The following is a 19,227-nucleotide window of genomic DNA, read 5'->3' as shown; positions in this document are numbered from 1 at the left end:
CACACAAAAAATTTTTTTTATATATTTATTATGGAGAGAGAAAAACGCCACAAAATCCACAACAAAAAGCAACTTTACGTCTTTCGGATTTCAGGATGGTTTATCAACTGCCCAGCGGAAATTCAGCAGCGTATCCGACCCGTGTGAATTTAGCCTATTTGATCTCTTTGTGTTCGGATTATATCAGTACTTCAGAACAAGTGATCAGTGCAGGATGGGGGATGGAGGAAGGGTCATATTAGAAAGTTTCTTAACTTCACTTCTACCCTTCATTTATGAAAAAAATAACCTCTCTTAGGCACGCATCTAAGAAAAGTTAGGACATGCAAGTGCAAACTCGTATGGTGACTCCAAGGTGTGCGCAAACATTTGACATGTCCTATATTTGCTGCGTGCTTTCCATAGGCTCCTGTGTGAGCTGAAAAGCATGCAGCACGCACCTCGGATCGTGTGAACGGGCTACTTCACGTAGCTTGAAGTTGCATGTTCACGCAATCTTTTCTCAAGGCTAATAGTGCGCTAAAACAGAGCTCGTCTGAATGAGGCCTTAGAGAATAACTAAACTTTAGGCTGCCTTCACACAGACTACAAATTTGCACGATTTTGTAGCAGTGCGATTGAAGGGCTGTGGTTGGCTCTGATTGGTTCTCAAGCACCGCGGCTCAGCCAATCACAGCCAGTGCTTCCTGGAGGCGGGGATTTTGATCCTCCAATTCAGGAAAGGCTGGCAGAAGACTAAAGACAAGTGCTGGAGCTGAAGAGGTGACGCACGCCGGAGCCTGACAGCGCCTCTTAGGTGATGCATTATTATTATTTTTACTTTTAATGCAGCCAGGGGTTATTTTGGGGGTATGACTTATATTTTAAGCCCCCCTTCCTTCCCGAAAATCCCAGCAACAGAGCACTACAAAGTCGCAATATCGGCACAAGAAAATGCACCGATATCACACAGAATACAGATGCGATATCGCTGCAATCAAATCACTTGTAAATCCATGCCATGCCCTCTGGACCCTCTTAATTCAAGCAAAATGCTATTGTACAATAGGACAATGACTCAAAGCACTAATCCAGTTCATGGAAGATCAGTCAGCTGGTATTCTGTATGTAACGTTTTTTTCTGCAGATTACCTCAAAATGCAAAACTTCTTCAGATTAACTCAACGAATTTACAGCCAGAATACCAAACGCTTCCCCCGATTCACAGCTTGCACCAAGGGAACACCCTGCTACTTTCAATTGTGCGGGAAATTCAGAATTTTACTACAAAACTTTAACAAAACAGGTCCTCAATTCACCAGTAGAAGTTATAATGTGTCTAGGAATAAACTCATTGTAAAGCTTCCATTCTGCAGGCAAGTCCCCTTACTCCGCACAATCCATTATTGATTGTTACATTTTAATAAAGCGCTTCTAATCCACCGACGGTGGTGAGTCAGCTGCTTGTAATTAAAAAACTAAAACACAACTTTTATTAAGTCTCTCTTCTTTGTTTTTCGCTTTTTTGCAGAATCAATTTTTTTTTTAACTTTCCTAAAAAGATTTTTCTTTGTAACACCATGTTGTTGCTCAAGCGTACAGCCGGTACTGTTTTATTGACTGACAAGGCAATAAACGGAGAATGCAGAGGGCTATAGTGCAATTACTGGTGAAGGCTTCAATTACTTTTTTCCAACCAATCTTATTGATACTTTGACCACATAGGAAATCTAAAACTTAACCATCTGGTACAAAATCCTGCAAACTGTTGTGTCGTACATCCATATCATATTATGTCCTGGAAATGATACTGGTGCTTCTTATGGAACCATTTTAACACAGTAGGACATCAAAATTAAAACTGCACGAAGGTCCCAGGTCTCAACAAGGTTACTTCAATTCTACAAGGTATAAATGACAGTAATGCTACCACTTAGGACCTCCCATAGCCCATACAGACATCGTAAGGAGGGGGCTGCTTCCCTGTAAACTGGTCTAGTAATGTGACGTCAAGTTCTTGTACTGGGAAATGGCACTTCATGTTTAATTCATTTTACACCTCATTTACAGCAAATGCTTAAACAAGCAGAGTATGACTTTTTCCTTTCAAAGCCTTCATGTTATTTTTCATCATCGCTGCTTGGCTGTCTATTGTAAGTGCGCTATAGAAGTAACAACAATACCCGTAATATTACATATCAAGGTTTTAAAATGTATCCTTTTTTTCCTCCAAGAACAAACGGAAAAGAAAATGGAATATGTAAAAAAAAGGAAAAAAGGACAAAAACCATAAGTAATGAATAACATTTACGCTGCAGCCGGGTGCAACACAGTGGTACCAGCCCCGTATGGAACAAGCTCCCGAGCCTCCTCTATACAAACATCATACAAATCTGGCATGTTTGTGTGTGTGTATATATATATATATATATATATATTATATATATATATATATGACCGTTAAATAGAAAGGTTGTCCTTTAAACCCAGTTATTTCATTTCTGCAGTAACATCTACAGTTGCGTGGGCATTAAAGGGGTTGTCTCGCGAAATCAAGTGGGGTTATACACTTCTGTATGGCCATATTAATGCACTTTGTAATATACATCGTGCATTAAATATGAGCCATACAGAAGTTATTCACTTACCTGCTCCGTTGCTAGCGTCCTCGTCGCCATGGTTCCGTCTAATTTCGGGGTCTTCTTGCTTTTTTAGACGCGCTTGCGCTGTGCGGTCTTCTCCCTTCGGCTCTGCTCGGCAGCATCGGCGTTTTGGCTCTGCCCCCTTGTATGCGTCATCATGTAGCTCCGCCCCGTCACGTGCCGATTCCAGCCAATCAGGAGGCTGGAACCGGCACATGTCATGGGGCGGAGCTACGCGATGATGCGTACAAGGGGGCGGAGCCAAAACGCCGATGCTGCCGAGCAGAGCCGAAGGGAGAAGACCGCACAGCGCAAGCGCGTCTAAAAAAGCAAGAAGACACCGAAATGAGACGGAACCATGGCGACGAGGACGCTAGCAACGGAGCAGGTAAGTGAATAACTTCTGTATGGCTCATATTTAATGCACGATGTATATTACAAAGTGCATTAATATGGCCATACAGAAGTGTATAACCCCACTTGATTTCGCGAGACAACCCCTTTAAGCTGTCCTTATACTACAATGATGACTATTCATCTAAATGGTTGACATGTAATACAGGATTTCCATAGCCTGTCTGGCCAGGCTTACCCCATCAAACTTAGCTGTTTGCCGAGGATGCAGGGAGTATGTACTGCATTATGAAGGGGTTGTCTCTGACAGGACGACCCTTTTTAAAAAAGTCTAGCAGTGAGCTAATTAAAAACAGTCTAGTCATGAGCTTATTAAGAAAAGTCTAGTTGTGGATTCATTCAAACAGTCTAGCTGTGAGCTTGTGTATCGCAACACACTGCTTAAAAGTTGTCCAACGAAAAGAACTTATCACCTTTGAACAGTGTGGGCAATAAGTATCTGACTGGTTGGGGTCTGGCTGCTACGACTCCCACCAATGACAAGAAAGGGGGTCTTGAGCCCCCTTGTATGAAAGAAGCAGCAGTCATGTTTGCGCATTGCTGCTTGTTTCATCTCTATGGGGCTCTGCAAATATAGCATTCTTTAGGTCCTAAATAGAAAAAGTAAAGGGGTCAAAACACGATTATTTAATGCTACATGCAAAAGTATTGGCACCCCTGTGTAATGTAACTTTTCAGTGTCATACCAGCGTGAAATGTGGCGCGCGCGTTCTTTAGGGCCTAAATGAGGGGAGTGAGGGGGCACATTCTGCAGAGGGACATCGGTACATGCAGCCAGAGGAGAATCTAACACTCCTCGATGTGTATACATATTTTATTCTTCGGTTCCTCTAAAGTAACCTTGACTTCATAAAATTATTTATGCGAACAACACGTAAACACCTGTATCAAAATAACTCGAGCGAAGAAAGATATATAACACGTAATGAAGAAAATTTGTTCACCTGCTTTCTTCCCCGGAAAACACTGTCATGTACAAGCGGTGAACACAAGTACGTCTTCACTAATGATTCCACATAACGTCTACAAATACAGTAGATTATATAGTTTGCATGTAAATTACCAGTGATGCGTCCTCTGGACAAGAGGCGTAACTTGATGTTCCTGGGCCCCAATGTAAAACCTGTAACAGGGTCCCCAACTATAATGCTTTATTCATAATACTGAGCTCCCTATATGGAGAAGACAGGCCTTATGAACCCCTAAGGCTCCTGGGCCCAGGGGCAACCGCACCCCCTATAGTTACGCCAGTGCTCTGGACTATTCAGGACCAGGAAGAGTTTGGTATATACCATAAATCAGTAGTTGATGCAGTCCCACCCCCAGCCTGATGATTGACACTTCAAAGAGGTAAAAGGGAACTTGCACATCATTGAAAGAGCTAGAGGCGACATATTCCCTATAACTATTACAATTCTGTCCGCCCGCAGCCACCACTAGGGAAGCTCACTGCAAACAGGTGTATACAGATCCCACTGAAGCCAGTAATACCAGCATAATTATATAAGCAGTGAGTGCAGGAAATTAGCCCACTATGACGGCATGTCTTGGCCGTCAGCTAAAATTTTCTAGTTAACATGCAAACTGTGATTTGTCCAGCATTACTTTAGCCTTCTACGTGGAGGTTATGCAGCGACACATTTCTGCCACTTTTTACTTTTCCTCAGGGGGCCCTGTTACCAAGGTAAGACTTTGCTAAACAGGCCACTACTACAAAAGGTTACACATAGGATAGGGGGCCCCTTTGCCACCCTCATGTCGCAAGGTATAGCTGCGTCCTAATGAAAGGAATTTAGGGCTGTCATGTGTGCAAACCCTCAACAGAGCCCAATAGGCCGTTTTGTCAGCATTGGGAGAAGACACTGCAATGTAGAAGTACTGCAGTGTATCATGTCCAAGCCGTAAGCCTTATGCACACGACTGTATATAAGCTGCTATTAAGTGGTGTAAAAAAAATAAAATTAAAAATAGTTCCGGAAAAACTAGCACATCAGCAACCGTTTTCGGTCACAGATTTTATACAACACATCAAAAGATAGGTCTTGCCCTATCATTTGCCGAGATACTCTGGAAGCTCCCATAGACTTCTATGGATGCGGGAAAAAAAGGGAGGGGTGAGTCCAACACTCGGAAAAAAAAGACAGCTGTCTCTATTTAAGTATTAATAGACATTCTGAGGATTTCTGCCAATCGATTTCCACGCTGCAGCTTATTTTTTGCCGATATGGAATTATGTAATCCACTCATGGAAAATAGGACACAGCATGTTCTATTTTACCGTGGACATCGGCAACATAGAGCCCATTGTTTTCTGTGGTTGTGGATATACCCACAGCCCATACACAATTACACTGCACCATCACTAAGCGTCAGCACAGGAAATATAAACAAAAAAAAGTGTACCGCGCATGACTGCCTGCGTGAGTACGTGGTCATGTGCAGTATGTTACATGCCACGGTCAGGCTCACAGCTGGATTCCACATACGGCCATGTAAGCCCTGCCTTAGGGCCCATTTACATGGCCGTAGGCATTTTATGTGCGCCCGACTACGCCGCAAAAACGCCTGATCGGCAAAGGGCCCGGCACATATACGCTGAGGCCGCAATACCATGGGGCCTGGGGAGACATTCCCCTTCCCTCCTCTCTCCTCCCCTCCGGTGGTTTGCAATGGTAGGGAGCGGGATGGGGGTCGGAGCTAAGCTCCCGCCTGCTCCCCTTGTCCGCAGCAAGCAATGGGAGGAGGCAGAGCGAGCAGAGCTTAGCTCTGACCCCTGTCCCGCTCACTCCTATTGCAAACAGCTGCAAGGGGCAGAGAGGAGAAGAGAAGGGGGAGGGAGCAGTCACGCTGCTAAACTCTCTCCCACCTCCCTTCTCCAGCAGCTAACATAGGCTCCCATAGGAATCCATGCAGCTGCCACCGCCAGCGTGAGAGTGGTCGGGCACTTTTACTCTGCGAAAATGCGCCCCTGTGCACTGATGCATTGTAAGCCAATATACGCCCGTGTGAATAAGCCCTTATAGTAAGACCAAAAAAAAAATTGAGACACAGCAATAAACCCGCACAGCACAGACTAAAAAGAAAGAAGATTTTTTTTACCTTAAAAATATTTTACTGAGAAACTATACATAAAATAAACATTACGGGCATCACCATAACAACTGCAAAAAGTTATGGCTCTGGGCGATGAAAAAAAAAATTGCTCTTAAGAGGTTAAAATTTGCTTCAACTGCAAAAACAAAATTGGTCTTTTTTACTTAATCATTCGGTTCTACTTTATAAAATTAATTCCCAGGGCAATTTCTCAGTTTAATAAATACTTACAGTGCAAAATGGCACGAAAGCAGCGTACACAGCATCAGTTTAGCTGCATTATAAAGACTATGCTAATGGTAAGCAGTTTTGTCACATGTAACACTTGGGGTAACTGAGTCGTCTTATTGATAGTTACTGTTTATAGATGCATATTTATGTTGATTTTACTGCAATGCTTTAAATTAATATCTTAAGGGGACGTTACTTTGGATCGTTCTAAATTGGATATATGCTAATACTGCAATTACACCAAGAACATTCTGACCCTAATCCTGAAGAAAATATCAAAATATAAAATGATTAAAAGCGATTTAGAACACATCTCAGTAAAATGTCAGGCTAAATATATTGTACTGCTTTAACCCTTTCCAATCCAATTTGTATCCTGGTTTCCTAGGGGGCTTACTCTATTTCTGCTGTTATACAACAGCGCTATATGCTGGCTAAAGCCAGTACTGCATGAGGTGACACATTGGATAGGCTCCGACAGCAGAGAGACTGGCAATATACAGTAGGAGAACCCCGCCGGACGTCTCCCAACATCAGAGCTGTACAGCCTGAAATCATAATGTCTTCAGGAGGTCAGACAGTGGATTGGAAAGGGTTAACATGATGTTCTACAATACATGCACTTGCTATTAGTTAGCAAAAAATACATTTTTTTAATGAAATGATCAACAACCTTCTGTTGACTAATCTGTTTTTCTTAATATGTACTGCTGTTTAGAACTAACTGCACAATTATCAACTCTTATACCGGCTGTGGAGTAATGGCCTATGAGATCAGTCAACAGCAACTTGTTTATGTATTCCAGTGCAAGGAATTAAAAGGGGTTGTCCGTGGCTTTTTATATTTTTTCTGTTGATGATCGGCGGGGGGTCTGCGGCTTGGGATCCCTATGAACAGTGCAGGAAGCAGATCACATTGACCATAACACAGTGCCCCGAATTGGTATTGCAGGCGTAGCTCCTACTGAATTCATAGGGAGCTGCACCTGCAATACCAACCTTGTCCACTACGCTATGGTCAGCGCGATCTGCACAGTCCATAGCCACACTGGGAATCAGCTAATCGGCAAGAATCCTGAGTGGCAGGCTCCCAATGATCATTAATAGGGGAAAAAAAAGTCCTGGACAACCCCTTCAATTTCTACACTGCACAGAGGGATTAATAAATACATCCTAAATTTGCTTAGTAAATAGTTTAAAAAAATGTAATCATGAAAGTCTGTTCTTAGCGCTGCATATCCATAGTACTTACTAATACATGTTAAATCCCAGACTCAAATGCAACATTAGTTGACTATGGCTGGCTAGTATAAAAGGATGCTTCAGTCAGTTATGAACTTTCTCAATAGTATCTATTCAGCCTGCATCGGAGTGCGAAATTAGCCAAGCCTTGCATTTACAACTGCTGAAGAATGAATATGTACTAATAAATACTGCTTTGATACTGTATATCCTGTTAGTTCTGCAAGCATAGACCAATCATAAAAGGAAATGGATTGGAAAAATGAAGTTCTTTATGCAAGTCCCTATAATACAAGCATGGATTCTGCTGTGGTTCCTTGAACCTATAAATTAAGTAATAGCTTGCACCACTGCACGGATATATCCCTGAAGTGCTCTTATTATTATTTTGCTGTATATATTGCCTTTTCTGCAGCAAGTATACAGAAGCCCATGTGGCTGCCAATAAATAAATAAATAGTTTGTGTTCTGTACATAGGAAACTCCTGTTCCTGGAACTCGCATTCTGTAAATGCACTATTTGATTCGTACGCCAGGGAATAACTGGAAGAATTTATGCTTTGTGCCAAGAAGGGACAAGTCACTGGGTAGCACTGTATCACTGAGCGGCAGACCGTGTGCCACCTTATTCACATGGCTGCATAAAGTCAAGATGACCTGAACAAACTATGCCACCTCTGGGATGATTATATGAGGTTGCACTAGAGAAAAAGCTTTCTTCTTCCCAGAAAAAAGCTAATTTACATACCCCTTTTCCCCATGGAGCATTATCTGGCCCATGGGACCATAGGTTATGGTGATCTACAGAAGGAGGAACAGTACCCCCCTCCTCAACACCTGCAGATGCTGTGACACCCAAATTCTGACTCAGCGACTCCTGCAGAAACACGACCTACTAGTATGGAAGCATGCTGAAACCATTTCAGTGATATATGGGCCATTTACTGATGTACCGATTGCTAGCGGAGCACAATAAAGCATGCCTTCAAACATCCATTTATAAGGTAAGCCCTTCAACAGCAGACAAGGTTTGTATGTCAGTGACAGTCCCATAGTGCCTATAAGCATCACTCCATGGTTTGGTACCAAAGGAGAACATTTCTTAGCAGAAAACTAGTAAAATACGGAAAAGAGTATTCTCACGTCACTGAATTGGATATTTTTTAGTTTTTTCGAGCAAGCCTATAATTTTGAGTTGAAGTGTCTTAGATTTAAATAATGTAAGTTATGTTTTAGCAAATATTGAAACTCTTAAAGGGCTTGTCCAACAGTTATAAAAAAATGAAACCAACTACAGTAAAATTAATAAAATAAACCAAAAAAAAGGTTTTTTACTTGCTGAGTGTCCCACCATGCCAGCAGCACTGCTCCAGTGGTCCTTGTACATTGATGTGGCAGCTGCAGCCCATCGCTAGTCTCAGCTGTCTTGTGCTTTACAAGTGAAGCCAGTGATTGGCTGCAGCAGTCACATGGCTGCGAGGCACGTCATTGATCCACAAAAAAAACATTGTCTAGAGCCAGTTGTAGTAACACAGCCAATGCCAGCTCACCTGGTCTGCACTAATTTCTTCCACTGTGTACACGGCGACAAGAAGTCTCTGCAAGAGTAGGAAATGGCCAATATTCCAGCACTCCAAAATGATCCTTGTATGCAAAGCTCTTTATTGTAACACATCCCATGAATGAAAATCCATATTGCACACAGCTGCTAGTTGCTTGTGCAAATCCTAATTATAGCATAAAAGATGAAATAAAGCATCATTTGCTATCATCCCCCTTTACTGGAGAACCAAAAGAATCACCCATATACAGCCATGTAAAAAACAGAAATCAAAACTATAAAGATACATGTAAAATATACGTACAGGAAAACTCATACTGGTACATCAAATCAAATCTGTGATTTAGTCCTCCCAGAGATCTTGTCCCCAACGTAAAGATCCAGAATGACTTCAGCCTTAACAAGATTCCTTTTCAAGTCCCTCTCTGTCTTTTTTAAGACCCCCCCCCCCCCCCCCCCAACCCATGCTGAGGTGCAAAATGTTTGGAAACCACTGATGGATTGCTAGCCTGATTGCAATAAAGGACCTTGTATAGAACAATTTTTCATAAATGCTTGCCATTTCTATGTATTGCAGTTGGCTTAATTTTTACAATGTTAGGACAACCTCTTTCACTGCTTTAACCCTTTAATGACCTAATTGTTTGGACTTAGTTTTCTTAGGCTAGCTAAATTATTTTTTTCTATATTTTTTTTCAGGCCATTTTTTGAATACCCTTTCTCCTCTGATTTTTTTTTCTTTTTTATGTTTTATTGGGGGTAATGTGTAAAAAAGTTTTTTTTTTTAAATGATATATTTGCATTTTATTCAGTAATTTATTTTTCTATATATATTTTTTAAACCTATATGCCCCCTATAGTGCCATATAAGACCTCTGTGAGACACAATGTCACTTTATTATTATTTCATAATTCTCCACTGTAAGTGGGGCATCCATAAGAGCCTCATTTTTAGGGAAAAATGTCCTACTATTGTGACGTTAGTTACTGGCAGAGTTGATCTGGTTCTGCTAAGATCCAGCAGTTTTGCCATGCTGGGGAGCACCATGCGATCACTTGATTACCAGTTCCAGGAAAGGCACAGACACTTCCTGAGTACTATATAGGCTGGATATTAACCTCTTCTGTCGTAAGGGCTGCGGAATATGTTGGCACTATACAAATAAAGTTTATTATTATTATTATTCTGCTATGGGTCCTCAGGTGGACATTCAACCTGCTCCTGCTAAATTGCAGGAGCTTTAAACCTGTAATGTACATTTATAATGGTGCAGGTTTGGTGCACAATGCTATATATTTGGCACTTGGTCTCACTCAGGAAAAGGCCGCATCCACACGTGCGATTTTCTCACAATATGGCAGTGCTAAAAATCACATGTATGTAGTGCCCATGCTTTCCTATGGGTTCTTCCACACAAGCGATGTTTTGTAGCCTGCGACATTGCGAGACTACAAAATCATGGCATGCTCTATACAGTGGTGATTTGCAATTTCTTTTTTGTAGCCCATGTTTCCCTATGGAGCCTTTTAATGTGTTGCATCGCATGAAAACGCAGTTTTTGTGTGATGCAACTTTTACAGTAGGAAATCCTATTGTATGAAGCCATAGCTGCTTCCCTTGAAGCTCCCCAGCACTTGCTTGAAGTTCTCCTGCAGAACTTCTTGGCTGGGACTTTGAAATCTCCGCCTTTAAAAAGCTCTGTCTCTGAATGGGTGAGCATTGCGTTCGGGAACCAATCAGACCCAGTGCTTGACGAACTCCTCACACATGGTGCTACAAAGTAGCAACATAAAATCGCGTTATCACCCGAAGAAAACTCTGCGATATTGCATGGACCACTGATGCGATATCGCTAAGATTTTCTCATGTCTTTATCATGTCACCCATGTGGATGCAGCCTAAAGTGAACCTTTCACCTCTCCTGAGAGGTCTGTTTTAGTAAATACAATTATTCCCAAGAATGGAGGTCCCATGCCTCACCTTCGTCCAAAATTGCGACTTACTGCAATACCCACAGTGAAGAGATTGAATGAAGTGGTGGTCATACATGCCCAATGCTGCTCTATTCACTTTCAATGGGACTGCTGGAAACAGCTTAGGTACAATCACTCAGCAATTTCCTTCGGCCCTATTGAAATGAAGGGGCCACATATTGAATGCAATCTAACATCACTGCGAATGGAAGAAGCATATCTGCAGTGATGAGAACAGGTAGACACGAGACCCTTGTTCTCAGGACCAGTAGGGGTCTCAGACCCCCACCCATCATAAAGTTATGCCCTGCCCTGTTGATAGGGGATAACTTTAGGTTTTGGGATAACCCCTTTAAGAAACAATCCACACCTAAGATAACTATCATTACCCATCTTCTTATTTATGTTTATATGATCTAGGTCCCATCATACATCACTAGTTCTTACCTCTAGGCTATTATGAACCCCTGTCATCCACCAACTTGTGTATTTCCTTACGTCCTGAAAGAAGTTTCATACTGCAGCAACATAAATCTTGTGCAGTGCTCAACCTATATCATGTTTTCTGTACTGTAATTAGAAAGTGCATGAGGCTGTGTCTCAGTCTTTTGTTGGCTGTTCTTTGTGATAACATTTTTCTCTTTTAATTAGAAGTTGTTGGGCCATGACCATCTTATTTCACACAAGCCCCGGAGGACTACTGGAGAAAAATGGAATTATAAAGTATAGTGTGCTTTACCGTAAGTCAATAAAGTACATAATTACTGATATACTACTTTCTTTAGGAATTATTTATAGCTTAGAATAAGTTTTCAACAGACTGCGTGTGATATCATCTTATATGGCTCAACTGCACCTACTAAATATGCCAAGATGAGGCCAAGACTTAGGCTGGGTTCTCACACCGGAATCCTGGCGGAAATCGTGCGGTTGGCTTCACAGGAGCCATGAACACTGTGGACAATCCACAGTATTTACAGTACAGACCATATACAGGGGATTGAAAAAATATCCTTCACATGGTGCAAATGTTTTCTGCAACAAATCTGTATCCTTTTTTCAATAAAAGGGTTAAATCCTGCAACAGTTCTGCAATTAAAAATGCAGACAACTCCACACCATTTAGTTACTTCAGGTTTGCTGCGAGTTTTCCACTGCGGAAAGACAGCAGTGAATACACCATGTGTAAACTTGGCCTTATTCTACTGGCCATACATGAAGGGTTCCTGACGCACAATAATCCCTCTCACTAGTCAGCAGCAACAGGGGTGATTATGTAATAAGCTGTTGGCCCCCTTCCTCCAAAAAGGATGTCTTCTTTGATTCTTGACTTACCAATAGAGATCCCCAGATTAACCACACCTATGGCATATATGGGACCATTAGTAATAGTAGAAAACATATTTGTATTTTCAGCACTACAGAAAGAGGAGAAGGGGATTAGTGAGTGTAACGGAGTTCACACTAGGAATTTCTCAGTTGATCCAGAGAAACTGGAGCTGTACAAAGTGGAAGTGAAACAGATTTTTAAAAAAGCGTATTGCTTTCCGTTTTTTCAGTCTCCTGTTGACCACAGGGTAAAAAAACAAAAATGATCCATTATTGCTTCATTGTTTGAACTGGAAACTATTGTTTTGCTTCTCCCACAACAAAAAAGCGACACAGAAAGCAAAAATGCTAGTGTTAAATGGCCGTAACTGCGCCCACTATATAGCTATATAGAAGATATTTACATTTAACTTGAAACAATAGGTAATTTTCCGATTACACATTCCCTTTGTTATTCTGTCAGTTTTTATTTTTTTAAAAACTGATTTCTTCACCAGATTTAGACAATATCTGTAATGCAGATGCAGCCGGCATCTATTAATTTACTCAGAAATACACTAAAACATACAATATGTGCCATACAATGCATTTGCAATAGTAAGACATCACTTCCATTAACTCCTAAGACAACTAACTGGAATGCAATAATTTAGAGCAAAGTTTCAGCACATTCAAACACAAGTGGCGACAGAATGTTACACATATGAATTATAAATTGCATCATCATTATGGTTACTGCACACGTTACAATGTAATGTTCAGTACAGTAAATATAAGAATTCTGCTTAATAACGGGGTTGTCCATCATAAAGTTTCTTCTAAAGGGTTCCCCCAGTGTGTAAACATATTAAAGAGCTCATAGAGCTGATACTGACCGACTTCTCCCCGCATATCCCCCGCTGGAGGCTCCAGGTCTCCGCTGTGTCAGTCAGTCTGTGAATCCCATAAACCTGCCCTACAGCCAATGACAGAACTCAGCAACAATCATCGAACTTTGTCATTGGCTGCAGATTGTTTGGAGACGAGCTGCCCGTGGGGGACATGTGGAGAGAGGAGAGTATGAGCTCTATATTATGTTTACACACTGGGGGACCCCTTTAAAAAAACTTTTTTTAAATCTCCGACAACCCCCTTAATGTTTGTAGTTTGTTGTTGCCACTTGATTTGCTTGTACTGTGTGCCACAGCCATCATATGCATGGACCTGGACTTTGATTTTATTTGTAGTGAATACTGATTACATTTCTGTATTTATTATGTATTTTGATGTTTACATCTAAACTAGATACATAGTAATAATATTTGGCATACATATAAACATTGGCCATGCTATTCACAGACATCTCAGTGGGAAATCATCCACAACACAGCATTCTGAGAGGCGCACAGGTGACAAAACCCATGAAGTGTAATGTGGTGTGAATGATGGCTCCAGCGCTCTGTATAGGAGCCGCCTGTTCCATCTTTTCTGCAGCACAAACTCTTTGGCTGTGATCTGTAAATACATTTTACAGCCCCTTGTTCTGATACTACTAGCAAATCTCATCCCCTAGGCAACAGAGTTTATCTCACAATGTTACCAAGTGTATTAACTCCTTCCTCAACACTGACTAGTCTACAGTGTTCCATAGATCCAGGTATACAGTAAAATAACCATCATTAACTCGTACTGACAGCTTATACGCTAACCCTATATGTTCACTACTTTCCTGATCTATTAAGTGAAATAGTTGCCCCCTTGACCAAAGTGGCATGTAACTTCAAAATGTACATAGAATGGAATATTGAATACTATAGAACTGGTAATAGTGAGGTAGCATGAGACCGCAGCTTCTAATCTGGCACACATGGAAGACACAAATACATTATTTACATGTTACTTAACCTCATCATGTTGGGTATAGTGCCAGCAAGGCAATGCTATCCAGTCCTTTCAGAGCACCGCAATGCTACAGCAAACTACCAAGGACACAAGAATATACCAGCAATAGGAAAACTGCACTGATGGTTGGATCATATAGGACAGGGGCTTTTATCAAGGAGCATCTATCAAAACACTACAAATATCGGACAGTGTTTAAAACTGTCAACTTGGGAGTCATTCTGTGTGCCAAATCCCTCAGTATGCTGTATGATACTTATTGAATATGGCACAAATTATTACATTATTTAAATGGATGTAGAATAACTGACAGATCTATTCTGTTATGTATGTGATTACAAAAAATGGCAAATCATTGATAAACGGAAGATCAGCTAATCACAGCTATAGAAATGCAGAATATGCTGTTATGTGAGGATAGCTAGGGCACAGTTTATCAGTGATGACTCTTCGGATGCTCTTAGGTCATATTGTGGAGTGTGACACATGTTGCCACATTGTAGCAAGTTGCTGATAACTATCATTTACATGCAAGCACAATGCATTTTATTTTGTTTCCATAGGAAATAATGGGCAACTCTTGAACAAAATCACCCAGAAATAGGACATGCAGCAATTTTTCAATCTTGCACCATCGATGCGAGCAAAATAAATAATAAAAAAATATACATTGCTCATGTAAATTAACCCATTGAAATCAGTGGGTTATTTCCACATGCAAATTCCGTCTGTATCGCAATCGGATGGAACTCATGTGGGAAAATCGCTTGCGTGAATACACCTTTAGAGGACATAAGATAAATGGATGTAATATATTATGCAGAGATGAACTAACTAGACTTTGGGAGTCACTTAGACTCTTTCAGGAGGTACTTTTTTGAACAACCAAGAACTTTCATAGACATCAAAGGAGAACAAACTAAAACTTAGATGTCAGTAGTAAATTTCTACCTATGTGGGTTGCCTGGTTCCGCAGATATGTCCACTCCTGCAAATAGCAAAAGTAACATAGGACGTATAGAGAGAGCAAGGTGGACCTATAGATACTATAGAGTAAAAAGGAGTGTGGGACAAGAACAGCCAAGCAGGATGAATATATAAAGAAAGCAAAGGAATTATATATAGGGTGTACAAGAGATTCAACATAGAGAGTAGGACATTTGACTTATAGAAGAGATATGGAGCATGCGGGATGGATACTAAGAACACAGATATGTAGATACAAAGGAGGAATGTGGGAAATATATAGTCAGGATATAAGGAATATACAGCAGCATTATAGATATTGGAGGGACGTGAAACGTAAAGACAAAATAGGAATCATAGACTGTGGCATAACAGATTTATACAGTGAGAAAGATGGGTACAAAAGTAGGAAAAATGTATAGAGAGGCATTAGGGATATATAGAATGAGGAGGTATATGGGACATATGGCTAGAGTAGAGGGCATATAGGGTGGCATGAAAGATATGAAGTGACTTGGAGGGACAAGGAGTAAATATGGAAAGACTATATACAGCCAGCAGGAGGAATGTTAGACATATAGGACTCATAGGAGAGAAATTAGGGGATATTATAGAGGGACATGGGGCATATAGAGTAAATATAGGAGCATGGCTAGAAGGGCCATGAGAAGTGTAGCACGAGCAGGAGGATACAGATATGGGAAGTAGGAGGGCAGCAGCATGTATTAGGCGGCCGCCTAGGGCCGGCGGTACCTTGGGGTTGCTGATGAGCTGCTGCTCGTCCTCATGCAGCAGTGCCCGGGAGTTGGACTCCGAGTTGTTGACGTAGATCTGCAGGCACGGGTACAGAGAGGTGCCCTTACAGTCACTCCCGCAGGTGAACGTGCACTCGAACGTCTCCCCGATCTGCTGCACGGACAGCACGGTGCAGTTGGCCGTCTTGCCCTGCAGGTCCTGCAGCGCCGGGTTCAGCCAGCAGAAGCCCAGGATGAAGAGGGACACCACGCCGGAGACGATGAGGAACAAGCCCAGGCGGATGCTCTTGTCCTCGGCTTCCGAGTACTCATAAGCCACCCTGAACTTGGCCATGGCCCCGGACGTGTGCTCCTCAGCAGAGCGCGGCTCCCGGCACGGCAGGCAGGGGCTGAGGACCTCCGCTCACACTCAGGGACATGCCGCCTCTACTGCCGCTCACAGCGTGGAAATCAGGCTGCTCCAGTCACCGGGGGAGGTCCTCGCCGTCCCCAGCCAATGGCGGCAGCTGCCGGCCTCTATCAGCCACATGTGCCGCTGTGCCTGTTGTCATCCCGCCCCACCGGCTCATAACACGTCCCTCAGTGTCACCAGGCTATTGTCCCCGTTATCAGCCAGGGAGGGTTGGAATGGTCTTCCCTGCTCTGTGAGAGTCCCTTGTCTCTGGCTACAGTCACACATGGCGGTATACGTTCCTATTTATCCTCTGATGCTTAGATGAGACCGTCATCCCGAGACTGCAGCTGCTGCACCGCTTCTTTAACCCCTTAATGACGTGGCCCTTTTTTTTTTCTTTCTTTTTTCGTTTTTTCCTGCCCCCCTTTTAAAGAATCATAACTCTCTAATTTATCCATTTTTGCAGGCTGTCCTGTAGTTTGCGTTGGTACTATTTTGGAGTACATACAACTTTTTGATCACTTTTTATGATATTTTTTCTTGGGGACGAGGTGACCAAATAAGCACAATTCTGGCCTTCTTTAGTTTGTTTCTGCCGAAGTTCACGTTAGCTGCAGTTGTTCTCCCCTGCTGTCCCTCTGATGTGACAGGTTAGATCTAAGTTGGCCGATGCGATCTTCAGACTACTTACCTGCCACAGTTCATTGATAGTGTTTAGTCTACTAGATATACCCTCCGATTGGCCAGAGCTGCTTGTAAAAGGGTGATAATCAGACAGAAGACGTCTTTTGCCTTTCATTTAATCTTTCTTGTCATTAAAGGGGTTTTCTGTGTAAAATACTACTGATCACCTATCCTCAGGTCCAGGGGCGTAAGTAAAAGCTCAGGGGCCCTGATGCAAAACGTGAGCTGGGCCTCCCCCCCCCCCCCCCCCCCTCTATCTGTACCCGTAGCCATACCTAAACCATGCTGCACAGAGGCATAACTTGAAGCTCCTGGACCCCAATGCAAAACCTATAACGGGGCCCCAACTATAATGCTTTATTCATAGTACTGGGCTCCATATATGGAGAAGAGAGGCCTTATGGGCCCCCTAAGGCTCCTGGGCCCGGGTGCAACCGCATCTCCTGCACCCTCTATAGTTACGCCCTTGCTCAGGTCATCGGCTGGGGTCCGTCGCTTGGGACCCCAAGCGATCAGCTGATAGAGACCCCAGTTGACTCCAGCTGAGCGGGCGCATGCTGTCAGCGATGCAAAGACACAGAGGTCTGAGCTGAAGCAACAGAAGTCTCTGCGCTGACCTCTGTGTAGTGGCCGGCACTTGTAACTGCAGGCACGGCTCTCAATCAAAGCAGCACAAGCTGTGCCTGCAGTTACAAGCGCCGGCCACTACACAGAGGTCGGCGCAGAGACTTTCCCTCCGACCTGCGTGTATTTGCACCACTGACAGCATGCGTCTGCTGAACTGATCGGTCGGGTTTCTGAGTGACGGACCCCAGCCGATCAACTATTGATGACCTATCCTGAGGATAGTATTCTCCCTGGAAAACCCTTTTAAGAAATAAACGGATACTGCACCTATTACCATCTATGGCACACTTTTTACTTCAGTCACCACGCAGGCCTCCTGTTGACAGATCTCTTTCTGCCCTGCGACTCTCAATATAAAAACGTTGCTGGTCTTTGAATGCAACAATGTAAAAAAAAGGGTTCTTATTGTGCAAAAGTGGGAAAACCTAAAAAAAATTTGGTATCATCATCATTGTACCAGCCCCGGGATTTGCTTGCGTAATATGCTGTACCAAGCTGCCATAGGCTCCCATGTTGCGCTCACACATATTGCATACAAGTTAGATCACAGCTTGTTCTGTCTTGGTGCGTATTACGCGTGCATACATGCCAATATAGTGCATGGCGATTGGCAGCGCACAGCAAGTACGCAATGCCATGGTGTACTCGCTGTGTGCCACCTCACCCGTAGCACCCACTGAATTACGCCCGTGTGAAGCCGCCCTTACATGTATGGTCATCTTCTAAAGATAAAGCAGAGTTTGAGTTATTTAATAAATACAGAATGGAATGATTATGTACAAACTAACGTGGTTGTCAGCATTTGACTATTATTTCTAGGGACGCTGCCCCTGGACATGAGCCTATGAACATCACTTGTTATGCGGACATATAGTGCAGCACCCTACGGCAGATTCTGACTGCTGGAAAGAACAGTAATGTAATTATATGTTATAGTACACAAAGTAAGCAGATAATGAGCAGTACGGACAGAGCGTAATAAGCAATTACCAACCCAAATTGGGAAACTTACTGTTGCGCTGGAGCAGCTCTAGTCTGGCTGTAATGTGTATTCTGAATAGCAGTAAATGTAAAGCTTGGCGACCAACATTGGCGCTGCGTGATTGTATAACACCCCCTAATGACTGCTGTAAATTGGGGGATCAGCAACCACTAAGGGTTAATATAGTTCTACTAACCGAATTGCTTGCTTTACAGGAGAGTTAGGACTCTTTCACACGACCGTATGTTTTTTAACGTTCGGCCGTACGCACTGTAAGATCGCATGAATGAAGAATTGCCGCGATCAAATCCTGATCTTAAGCCACGTATTTTCTGCCGTTCACACGGACGGCTGCTGCGTATCAGCAAAAAAATACGCTGCAGCATGGAAACCCCTCAATCGAGTGGATTTGGAAGCACCGGCCGCAACGGAAAAGCGTGCGGCCAAGCCGCTCCAAAAACCACGGCTAAGTG

At 42.7% G+C, this 19,227-nt stretch overlaps 1 protein-coding gene across 1 annotated transcript in view; it reads right to left on the bottom strand.

Annotated features, from left to right (window-relative positions):
- KCNMB4 (potassium calcium-activated channel subfamily M regulatory beta subunit 4) overlaps positions 1 to 16,523 on the bottom strand; it is a 66,812-nt gene extending 50,289 nt beyond the window's left edge. The window contains exon 1 of the mRNA XM_066589872.1: positions 16,066 to 16,523. Coding sequence (XP_066445969.1) covers positions 16,066 to 16,401 — 336 coding nt within the window. The 5' untranslated portion in view covers positions 16,402 to 16,523. The remainder of the gene's footprint in view (positions 1 to 16,065) is intronic.
- Positions 16,524 to 19,227: the final 2,704 nt, after the last annotated feature.

Source organism: Eleutherodactylus coqui, chromosome 2 (assembly GCF_035609145.1).
Source record: "Eleutherodactylus coqui strain aEleCoq1 chromosome 2, aEleCoq1.hap1, whole genome shotgun sequence".
NCBI classification, from domain to species: domain Eukaryota; kingdom Metazoa; phylum Chordata; class Amphibia; order Anura; family Eleutherodactylidae; genus Eleutherodactylus; species Eleutherodactylus coqui.
This window is presented reverse-complemented; position numbering and strand designations above follow the sequence as displayed.